We start from the raw sequence: 12,500 nt of genomic DNA on the forward strand, positions 1-12,500 counted from the left end.
AAATAGCACCCTGTCGAAGTGCTGGAGGACGCCCAAATTTGATTAACTTAAAGACTATAGTAACCTTTCTTATCCATAGTCTATCGCACGGTTTAAAACAAAATTATACAGCATAGTGCTCATATGATAGCCCAGGGCGCCAAATCCAACCAGTAAACAAAATTCAGTAAACAAAATTATAATACTTTAAGCTTATCCGTAAATGGAAAGAAATAAACATAGGATTTGTAGGACCTGGCTTATTAAATGTTATTGATTTAAAAAAATAATTAGTAAACAGTATATTCAGTGTATAGAATAAAAAAAAGGCAGTATTAAAAATACCAACGACATTGCACTTAATCTATCCCCGCTAATTATGTAATTATTTTTTTTCCTAAACAAAGTAATAAAAAGTAAATTCTTTCACCCCCCCCCCCCCCCCCGATTTAATGGGTTTTTTTTTAAAGGGAAGTAACTGTGTTTTCCAAATCAAGGGACGTTATGAGAACTAAAGGACAAATGCAAAAACATTTCAGACACAATTTTAGAAATTTTATAAACGATACACTTTTTAAAAAATTTTATGTAATGTTCGTAATTGAAAATTATTATTCTAAGTATATAAAATGAAAATTGTTTTGAAAGACTTTCAATAGTAATTTTTTAACTCATAAATTTAGACCATGAGTACTTTAATAATCTAACACTTGAATCCATCGAGGTTTCGTTTTTTTTTCTATTCCTTTGTAATCCTCGATTACAAACATACAGAACTGAGCTTTATATATTAGATTCCTCATACCAGTTTTTATTTCATAATTTAAATCTAATATATAAAGATGACATTTTCTTCTTCTTCACATTTTCAATTTAATAATGTTTTAAAATGTTTTTGATTTCTAATACAAAATGTCTAATGGTGCATTTGGTAGAGGTTGAGAGTTGGCTGTGGTACGGCTTGTCAGGATAGATCTAAGATATGTCTGGACTGTTCTGCTGGTTTGGCAGGTCCTCATAAGAGTTATTTATCCTTAATGGTCATTTTTGTAATCAATCAGTAATCTGTTGTCTGGTGTAATGCAGAAGTAGATTTCACAGAATCCCTCTTCTTTTACTGGGTGCATTTCATTGTTGTGAATACTCCAGCGCTCTTCTCTTCTGAGAAGAAACAAGAATCACAGTAATAACACTAGAATGCAAGTTCCTCTGTGTGATTCCTCGCATGATGACCGATTGCTCGACTGCTTTCAATTTTGTTTTTGCAGTGCAAGTATTTTTTAAATTGTCTTCTCCTGGCTATGGCGGTAAGGATAAAAAGTGATTTGTTTTTGTAGTTTATTTTGATGCAGTGTGGGATGATAGAGGGTTTGTCAGTGTAGATAGAAAAGCTACGATTATTAGCACATGGGATTGTGCTTATGGATGATTCTTTGTTATGGGATAGGCGTAGTGCTTGTATGAGTGTTGTGTTAAGTGTAGGGGTACCCATCTAAGGGTCCCGTTGATTTTATTGTTTTCATGAAGTGAGAAGTGCAGTGTATATGGGCTGTGCCTTTTTATTGTGTTGAGCAGTGTGGTGACGTCAAAGGCTTGTGAGGCGTGGTAACAAGTGTCAGCTCTGCCGAAGTTGAGTAGAAGAATGGCTGATGAGATATCTTATATGGCCTCACAGGTTTGGTTGTCCTCTTGATGTGATGAATGCTTACATTGTAGGCTAGGCTAATACAGTTGAATAAGGTCTGGACATTCTGCTTCAGGTAGATGTAGAGTTACTGCTGTTGAATCTGAAAAGGTTTGGGTCATTTATTTCATTAAACTACTTGAGCCGTGACTCAAGTAGCTCCTCTCACAGGCGCTTGTCTTATAGGGAATAGTGGAAATTGGAGAAATCCCACTGCTGGTGTTGGTAATAGTAGCTTTTTCCATATAAAGTTCAAATGGACTCTGGGCCAGTAAAAAACTTGACTTGATCAGCATAGCGCAATATTTGTGTTTAATTTTGTACTTAAGTCTCAATGGATGGTGCTCCAACAGGGTGCTATCTACCGCAACCGGTCTTCCCGTGAGCAACATTGCGCTTACATTTGTTTTAAAGAGAGAAACAGACTGTGGATAAGATGGGGTATTTAGTCATTTATTACGTTCATTAAATTGAATCAGGTCCAGTAGGGTGTGGTTTGGAGCCCCAGGCTATACTGTGAGCACTACATTTATGCTTGCGTTTAAGTTTGCGTTAAAGTTTGAGTCTATATTTGCTTTTAAGGTTTGAGTTTATGTTTAATTTTTTTGCACATTTTTTCAGCGTTATTGTTTGCATTTGCATTAATTTTTACGCTTACATTAACCTAGTGTTTATGTATCCAATTAAATTTACGTTTATAATTATGTTTGTATTTATGTTTTTGCTTGCTATTGCGTTTTTGTGTTAATGTTTAAGTATTGTTTGTGTTACATTTGCAATTGTAATTTGAATGTGGTTATGCTTAAGTTTAGGAAGGGGGTGGTCTAAAATTATTATTCTATATGGAAGTCAAAGACTGATGACCGCCTTTAGTTTTTGTATTGTGAGAATAACCCCAATCCTGTTAATCTTCTTAGCCATTTACATCCCAAACTCCAAAAAAAAATACCTCTAAGGTTGAATATAAAAAAACTTAATCTCTCAGAAAATTGCACAGATTAATAAACCAACTTACAGGATGGATAACTGAACTGATCCCTGCTGCAAAGAACTTGAGTGCATTTCCTTTCATCTTTTTACCTCTATGGAAATAATAATAAAAATATTTATTTTTTTAAATTATTTATTTTTATTAAATTATCAAATTAATAAAGGACAATTGTTTCTTTTTTAAATGATACAATAAAAGGTCGGCCCTATTTTATTTTTCAAATTTTACTTGGGTTACAATGTTCATGTGCAGTGGTGTCGCTAGGTCGGGTGTCACCCGGTGCCGCAACTAATGGTGTCACCCTCCGAAAGAATCTATATATATAATTCTCTTCTTGGATACCCCAGAAAACACCAAGCTGTAAGCGCGCCTTGCAGTCCCCTCTCTTCCTCTCTAGGCATATCCCTAACCCCCCACATGGTCTGGTGAGCTGTGGTTCACGCTAAATGTTTACAATTGTAGAGCCGGGTTTAGTGACAGCTATTAGGGGCAGATACTTTAGTTTGAAACGATTTTAAACTTAGGGGAGGTAACTAAAAAGAGGCTGCTTTCACAGGAAAGGGGGGGGGGTGGTTATTTGTATTTAATGAGCTACTGATAGTGTTTTAAATTATGAATTACTGAAAAGTAGAAAATAAAACAACTAAATAGCGGTATATAATTCGCCGCAGGTAGGCTCGTTATATATATATATATATCTACATATATATAAACATACATATCTGTATGTATATATGTGTGTATATATATGTACGAGAAAAATGGCCCGTTGAGGAAGGATACACCGGGCGCTAGGTTGATAGTGCTGTCTCTTTTCTCTAAACTAAAACCAACCCACCCCCCCACACACACACACCACCCCCCCCCACCCCCCCCACACACCAGCCCCCCCCCCCCCACCCCACCCCCCGCCACCCACCCCCACCCCACCCCCACCCCCCAAAAAACATGTCTACCGTCCCATTCAACGAAATATAATTATATACTTTTTCCAGTGTCCGCCCCCTCCCCGAAAATTTTACCCCCGCCCCCGAAAATTTCAAGTACCCCCACCGCTCTCCGGGGAGGAAAAAGTCTGAAAGAAACACTGGTGTCGCGCTTAGCCACTACGCGAAGAATTGCATTAAAGAAATTGCGAGAAAACCACTTTTTAGATTAGACACATTAATTAGGCGGTAATTTTATTATAGAGTATCGATGAGGAAACCACCGCCCCACCCACCCCCCCACTCACACCTCCCCCCCCCACTCCCCACCCCCCCCCCCCCCCCACTCCCAAAAAAAACATGTCTACCGTCCCATTCAACGAAATATAATTATATACTTTTTCCAGTGTCCGCCCCCCCTCCCCGAAAATTCTAACCCCGCCCTCGAAAATTTCAATTACCCCCACCCCTCTCCGGGGAGGAAAAAGTCTGAAAGAAACACTGGTGTCGCGCTTAGCCACTACCCGAAGAATTGCATTAAAGAAATTGCAAGAAAACCACTTTTTAGATTAGACACATTAATTAGGCGGTAATTTTATTATAGAGTATCGATGAAGAAATTTCTTTTGAGTTGGGGAGGGGGGGGGGGGGCTCAGACGTTCTTACGCGGGGGGTGGGGCTTCGCCCCTACCCGAAGAATTGTATGCAAGAAACTCTTCACGCAAACCATTAAGATTAGACAACATTTCCTTTGTATTCAATGTTTACGCGATAATCAATGACGTCATATCAATGTGTGCACTATCCGGCTTGAGATTATTTTCTACTCTGTGCGCTAAATGTGTCGACGTCATACTTCGTTTTTCGAATTACTGTGCATGTTTTTAAATTGCTTGTCTTTTCTCTAGAGCGTTCTTGTCAGACAGATAGATAGATAGATAGATAGATAGACAGACAGCGAAACTATTATTATAGATATATGTGTATATATATGTGTGTATATATATGTATATATATATGCATGTATATATACATGTATATATATATGTGTGTGTATAGATATATGTGTATATATATGTGTATATATATGTGTGTATGTATGTGTGTATGTATGTGTATATGTATGTATATATGTGTATATATATATATGTATATATATATGTATATATATATATGTATATATATGTATGTATGTGTATATATGTATGTATGTGTATATATATATATATATATATATATATATATATATATATATATATATATATATATATATATATATATATATATATATATATATATATACATACATATACACACATATATATACTAGCCTACCTTTCCATAGCGTTGCCATGGGGATAGAAGAAAGTCTGACGAAATATATCAGAAGGGTTGCATGAATGCTTTACCAATCCTTTGTTCTTAGATGTGTAACCTTGTTTTCTAAAACTGAGTTATTTAAATGTAAACAATGCCTGCGCTTGGATCATAAATATTGGATCATAAATATCGGGACACTGGTTTACCTACACTACAATATGAAAACTTGAGTGTACAATATGTGTATACACAGTTGTATAAGTATTTTTAAATGTTTTTGAAGCTAGACAATTTAATGTTAGATGTGAGCTCAGTTAAAGAAGATAGTTCTAATGATACAGAAACCAGCGCAATTGTTCCCAATTTGAGAAAACAAAATGATGCTTGTAGTGACAGATTACCTAGGTTAGAGAAGGAAGTAAACAATAAAAGTGAAGATTACGTTCAGAAAAATTTAATCGTCGAGAAAGCACAATGTTATCCCGGGTCAGCACCTAGTCAGTTAATACCACAAGTTCAAGGAACCACAGAGCCTAAGGAAACAACTGTGAAACAAGTACAGGACATACATAGTATTGATACATATATATCACCCGTCAGAAAGTCAGAACTCGCTGGAGTTGTATCAGGTAGTAACCGCTGGCATGAACAAAGACCGCAGGTTGACTATCCAAACCCAAACAATCATTCTGAGGTTCATTGATCCCTTAATAGGTAAAAATTCCACCCTGATTACTCCATGACGAACGGTTTTGAACATGAAGTGAGATGAAAAATTATAGAACAGCCAGAATCCGACGCTGTCTTTGTGAATGCTACACACCCTGACGCCCAGCGGAAATGAACCCAGCGGCAAAACGTTCAATTCATCTGCAACGGAAGCCACAGTTCGAAATATGTTAAGGACGAGTGACAAGTGAACGTGAACGTATACCAAGCGCATCATTAATGTCACGTCAGCAGGAACACATCGAAAGGAACCGAGTCGAATTGAGTTGTCATCTTAACCAGAGGAATGAAGCCTTACGCATGGTCGCTGTCAATTTTTTTGACCTAGTTATAACGGCAAGTTGATCCAATAATTGTATTAATAACAGCTGTACAGTTATGGACGTTGAAAAGGAGCAAGGTTCGTGTGATAATAAAGCTCAAGGGACCATTTTGACTTCAAACGTCATGTATAACCACTGAAACTTCTATCAACAATTGAGTCTTACACTATTTATTGAACTGTCTACTGATACAGATTCATGGTTCACCAATGGCAAATTGCTCAGGATAGAGCATAAGGACATTAATGTTGGAACAAGAATGTGTAAATGTTCGAAATTTGGTCATTGTAATTTTTTTTTTGGAAATTAATTATTGATTTCGCTAAGACTTAGCATAATGTACTAGGATACCCGGTGATATAATGGGGTTCTATGTAACACAGTTGCAATGATTTCTAGGCATATGATTATTGTATCTGAGTGATATGTATTTACTAAGGGTACTTTGATGATTAAACATGAAATGGTACAATGTGAGGTAAAATGGAATAATTTTTGAGTGGCACACAATGATAGGATAAGTTATGACGAGATAATTATACTACAGTTACGATGTTGAAGTTGCTTTAATATGGTATAGCATACGTGGAGATTCTAGGGGTTTTGAGTATAATAGTATGATACAAAAGTTATTTTAAATGGATGTTTTTCTTCTTTAAGTTGATGATAAACCTGGTATACTTGTAAGACATATTGTGGGGATAATGAGATTTGTTTTGTACGGGTATCTCGAAGATGAGTTGAGTGCCATGCTATTTTTCTAGGTGTTATCGAGACTGATGATGCAGTGTGATGTGTTTCTTTGGTAACCCGATGGTTTGCCGAGTACCATATCTTACCTTGGTTACTACTATGTGATGTTGAGGATTATGATGCTGTGGTCTGATTTTTTAGGTATCTCGATGGTGTGCCGAGTAATTCGATATGTATTTAAGTGTCCGGGGATTACTATTTGTACCTGTCGTTATAACATATGAGATGGAAATATGCAAATGTTGATATTGCAAGGAAATATGAAATTTGATGTGGGTACTGAAGTACTTTGCACTAAATTGTGTGTTTGTAGGATATATTATTAGGTAAAACAGAGGGTATGATGCAATATTAAAGCTAATGTAATTAGCTTGAAGGGAGAGGGGGGTAATGTGTGACGCTGTACGAAAGATAGTGACGTTTTAGGGTAGAGAGTTGGTTGCTATGAGTTTATGTGTGAGTGAGTCTAATCTTGATCGTCGGTGTGGAAGGACGTGTGCTGGTCCGTATGCCTCAAGCTGGGAGATAGATATATATAGATACCAGAATAAAATGTTAGACTAGGAATATTGAGTTTGTCTTATCTCTGAGCGTCATATACTGGACTGAACGTGAGATAGCCGTACTGGTCCTCAAGGTTAGAACTTTTCTCCCGGGTATTGGAGAAGAACTAAATGGTAGTTGGTCGAGTCAAATGACTCAAACCCTCTCGCACAATCCACATTAGGGATGTTTTCTTAGAGGTCATCTACGCTTTTTCCTTATTTTTAAAACTAGGTAAGAAATTAGCAAAAAACTAAAACAAGTTAATTAAAAAGTCTAGTGACAATTTAAGCGCAATTTCCTTATGTTATCCATAATAATTTTAAATCGTCATCACGATCCATGGCTGCGCCATCACGTTCAGTAGGCGCGCAATGGTTTTTAGTCATATAACTATATTGCTATATAGTACTGTAGTGTATTATGTATAATGTAAGTTTAAAAAAAATTTTGTGACCGAACGAAAGGATATTTTTGAAAACTTTCTTCGGCAATATTGTTCTAAATTATGGCAGGAATCGATTGGTAAATGTTTCAAGTTGCTAAGTGGTCTGGTTGCCGAGATATGGGCCAAAAACTGCATTTTTTCGAGGTTTTTTGGCTTTTCTGGGAAATCCAGGAAGGAATTCCGGAATTTTTTTGGCCCACTATCATCTTCGTAACTTGCTTAACATAATTGCTTTTGGAACTAGTCCTCTATATTGCTTCGTTGAGGAGGAGATACATCCATCCAGAAATGACGGGTTAATAAATGCAATTCTCCAGAATGGAAATTGCGCTAAAAAAATGTGGACAAATTATGAGAAAATAAATTAGCTGAGGAAAATTTCTGCAAAAATGAAAAAAATTAGGAAAAGTCACATCCATGTGTAATGAAATAACACTGCCTCAGGTTAGTTTTGATACTTTTAACAATTTTTCCAGAATAGTGGGTATCGTCCCTACCCAGTCTATGAGATGATAATTCATGGTAAGTTATGAGGCCCACTCAAGGCAATGGAGGCCAACCAATAATTTTTCCTGTATTCAATTAGCGAGACCAAAGTAAAGCCTGTACAGAATTTTGGGAAGTGCCTGTATTTTAAATTTTAATTAAAGATTTTAAAAAAGGCTCACCTTGCTCTCATTTGCTGAATTGCTTCTGGTGGTAAATTACCCATTACCACAGAGACATTGACACCTGCCTTTTCAAACACCATACCATCTTGCAAAACACAACTAATACCACCACCACCCTAATAAAAAAAGGAAATTGTTATTGTAAATCATACTAGATCTATAACATATTTGCATCTTTCAAATTTAAATTTCAACCTGCTAAATTGCACACATAATTTATAAAAACATTGAGTACCTGTTCTCTAAACCATCTATCTACTTGAAACTTTTTACCACCTTCCTCAATCTCTTCATCTTCTAAAGCATGACAGAATTCAGCCTGTACTCGCATTATCAAAGCTTCTACACGTACTCTCATACTGTTTTCATTCTTAAGAAACAAAAAAGTAGGAAAAGCCTTTTATTATATTTACAAATTACAAATGAAAAATGCACTAATTACTTTGCTGTAACCTTAATAAAGCTATATGATGGTATGACTAAGATTAATAGCCTGATGTAGAAAGGTAAATATGAGACTATTAATTAAAAGTTTTATATGAATTTAAGAATTTCCTCTAAAGAAAAAAACCCACTTCTATTAAGGGTGTCAAACTGATTTTTTTAAAATGGTCCCAGAGCTGTTTTGAAAGTTGTTATGTCAAGAACTCATGATTCTACAATAGCGTGCACTAAATTTGTTCATAGTTATGAAAAAGCTGGTTATTAACTTCTTTTTTCAACACCCTAAAGGGTGCCATGTTTGAGAGGATTTATCTGTAAATATATGTCACAAACAAAATCTTTTGAATTTAATACAAAGACACATACACAGAGAACAGGCCAATTTTTTTTAAATCTAAAAAATAAGAACATAATAGAATTTTATTGCAATGAAAATGGCTTTTCTGACTTTTTGATAAAATTCAAAAGGGAATTAAAAAACATATTTTGTACATTTAAAAAAAAATCACCAAAAATTTTAGGATGAAAGAGCATACTTGATAAGTATTTCATAATGTTGGGGAACAAACAGGGCTGGCGCTACCTATAAGGCGAACTACATTTTTTTTTAAGGGAAGTAATTGAGTCTTTCTAATTTATCAAGGGAAGTAATTAGTGCTTAATGACTAAGTGAAATAATTTTCAGACAATTAGAATTTTTGTGAAGGGTGATATATTTTCTTTAATTTTGTTTAATGCACATATCAATTAACACTATAAGTTTGGAAAATGAAATTAGTTTTATAACACCTTCAATATTAACTTTTTAAATCATTTTTTTAGATGATGAATATTATACTATGTAGGGTGTCACCTATGATTATAAAATGAATCATTGTATTAAAATATGTACTTATTTGAAAAGTACATTTATTTACCTTTAATTTGGTACCAAGTTCAATGATGAATGTAAATCAGTATTCTAGAAAATGCTTTCTAAAAAAACGCGTTTGTTTTTAAATGGCTACCATGTCTAACTTCAATTTCTTTGTTAGCGCCAGTCAGTTATCGATAATTAGTGAATTGTTGTGCATCGTCTGCTATAGTTTTTTTATGGATAGAACATTTTGTACTGTTTGAGCTAGTACAAATTAGCATTGGTGTTGTCATAGAGATAGTACCATCATAGTACATTCAACCAAGTACTCCACTTACTTAGAACTTAGAAGTTAAGAGTGCTATCTATCAGTAATACTAATATTAGATCGAGAATCTAGATCTATAATATTCTAGATATTTATGGTCTGCATTTGGAGATAGTTCAAATAAATTAATAACTATCTAAGATTTTTAAGTCAATAAGTGAAGGAATTAAAAAAAAAAAAAACTACAAGACAACAGAGTAAAGACCAGATCTTGGTCAATCAATAGTTTTTATTATTTGTATTTAATATTTAAATATTTTAAGGCAGCTTTAAGGGCTATTAACCATAATTAATTAAATTAATAATAATTAATATAGGGCCTAATAATAATTGATAGGGTAGGCCTAACTAACTAGCTAAGTAACTAACACTTCAGTGTCTTCACTACTTAGCTAGTCCTTATAGTTTATAGCCAGGCCTAACTAGATCTAACAAAATCTAATTAAAGTAATTAACGTATAAAATAGGTCTAAGAAGTAAATAAGAATTTAACAGTTAATTTTCGTTGATAATAATTTTTTATAATAGATCTAAATATAATCCAAAATATTTTTAAAATATGTACTATTTTAATTGATCAATACTAGGTCTAATTTTAGCTTAGCCTTCCAAGATAGCTAGTAAATGGCAAGAAGAATACATAGTAAATATCACAGACAAACCTGTTGCAATGACTACATTAAAATCTAGTAAATTTTAACAACTGTATAAACAGATTTCTTTTTTATAAAGAAAGATATTAAGCAATTAACAACAAAATTGAGTGAAAATAGCATGAGCAAGATAGAAGGGGTTACATTTTTTTTAAACCAAAAGAACTTGATCCGTACAAAGTTGTTTTATATACATACATAATTTCAAATAAGGGTTAAAAAAGTAGGTCCTACTGCTTTTTTTTACTTTAATATTCCTTTGTTACCACTGGTCAATCCATCCGCCAAACACAGAATTGAACTTTATATAAACTACATTCAGGGTTCATGATCCACACTAAAATCAAATTCCAGGAGTTTTCCAGATTTCCAGGAGTTTTAAATAAATTCCAGTAAATTTTTAAAATTAAGAAATCTGTATGGTATGGCCACATTTACATTAATCCTTTGAGCCTGGGCTTCCCTGGCTTTATTTCTCCCATTTCCTGAGCTCACAGGCCCAAACCGATTTTCACTTATCTGTTTCTAACTTTGCCTATTACTTTTGAACCCTTTGAGATAATCAAACCACATTTGATACCAATGTTCAGTATCAAACAATAATTCAGCAAGATTCGGAAATTCTTTATTCTTTTACAATGTTTGAACATAACAATGTATATAAAACGAAGACAGCCTATAGCTGTGGCTCAGTTTTTCGTTTTAGCAGCATTGCTAAAAAAAAAATTATTTGTACAACAAATGTTTGCACCAATAAAATATTTATATACCTATAATTGTTTATACTACTTGCTAAACATAATGACAAAACTAGAGTAACTTACCTATTTATTGTTATTATAATAATAATTATAACCAAATATTAAAATAATATTTTTTTGTGTGCTGACAATATATTTTACGAAATGCAAACACTTTCACTTTCAACTTTCCCCAAAATCTATTTTTAGAATCATAATCCTGCACTAAAAAGACATATGCTCCGTTTCATTCAGTATGCCGCTAATTTTATTTAATAAGACGGTATACCAGCCTTCAGGACTGTGACGCTAGGTCATTGGGCCGAAAAACTGGCTTTTCGGACATATACGCCTAATGTTGCAGCCGGTTTTCCGGCCTGTCGGGCTCAAAGGGTTTATTTGATTAAGCGCAGACCCTCATGTTATATTTGTTTGAAAAGTATCAGTTACGAAAAAAATGATTGTTTTGCGATTACCGATCTACCCCATACTGTTTCATTTAGTCCCGGCTTCGCGTCTAAGCGTCGTAGAAACATAATCTTAATGTCATTTGAAAGAGCGAATTCTAGCCTATCGTTTGATGTATAAATTAAAAAATAACTTATTTCATTTTAAGAAATCAGTCATGATTTTTTTAAACGAGAAAGCTGGAGCGGAAATCACGCTGGTGAAAATGTTTGGAATTTGCATATTTCTTGATACATAATTTTTTAAACTTTTATTTAGATCAAGAAAACATTTTTTTCTTTCAAAAATTGGTATTGCTTCCACTCGTCTATCTTGTAGATCAAGAACTAGATATAAGTATAACTTGCCGGACAGACCGAACAAAAATGAAAATTGCGATTGGAAATTTTGAGATTTTAAAAAATTTCATCAGAATTCCCGGAGATTTTTGCAATTTTTAAAATTTCATGAGTTTTTCAAGACCTCCTGGAATTTTAGGAGGCCGCACGAACCCTGTACATTAATATACAATATAAATTTAAAAAAATTTTTTTTCCTGCAGTTACCTTCCTTGGAGTAGCCTATTCTCATTGACACCAAAAGTTTCATTGTGCCCGGATGAACAGTGTGAAACAGGATTTATACTTTTATTTTTATATACAGTT

At 34.2% G+C, this 12,500-nt stretch overlaps 1 protein-coding gene across 2 annotated transcripts in view; it reads right to left on the reverse strand.

The window, feature by feature from the left end:
- Positions 1–12,500, reverse strand: part of LOC131957667 (oxygen-dependent coproporphyrinogen-III oxidase) — a 60,000-nt gene that overhangs the window by 22,769 nt on the left and 24,731 nt on the right. For both annotated transcript variants that reach the window (XM_059322406.1, XM_059322405.1), the window contains exons 5-7: positions 8,603–8,737; positions 8,365–8,483; positions 2,679–2,745 (exon numbers count right to left, since the gene is read on the reverse strand). In XM_059322406.1, the coding sequence (XP_059178389.1) occupies positions 2,679–2,745; positions 8,365–8,483; positions 8,603–8,737 (321 nt within the window). The remainder of the gene's footprint in view (positions 1–2,678; positions 2,746–8,364; positions 8,484–8,602; positions 8,738–12,500) is intronic.

Source organism: Physella acuta, unplaced genomic scaffold, assembly GCF_028476545.2.
Source record: "Physella acuta isolate Inbredline_101_S28 unplaced genomic scaffold, ASM2847654v3 ptg001255l, whole genome shotgun sequence".
Lineage (NCBI taxonomy): Eukaryota > Metazoa > Mollusca > Gastropoda > Physidae > Physella > Physella acuta.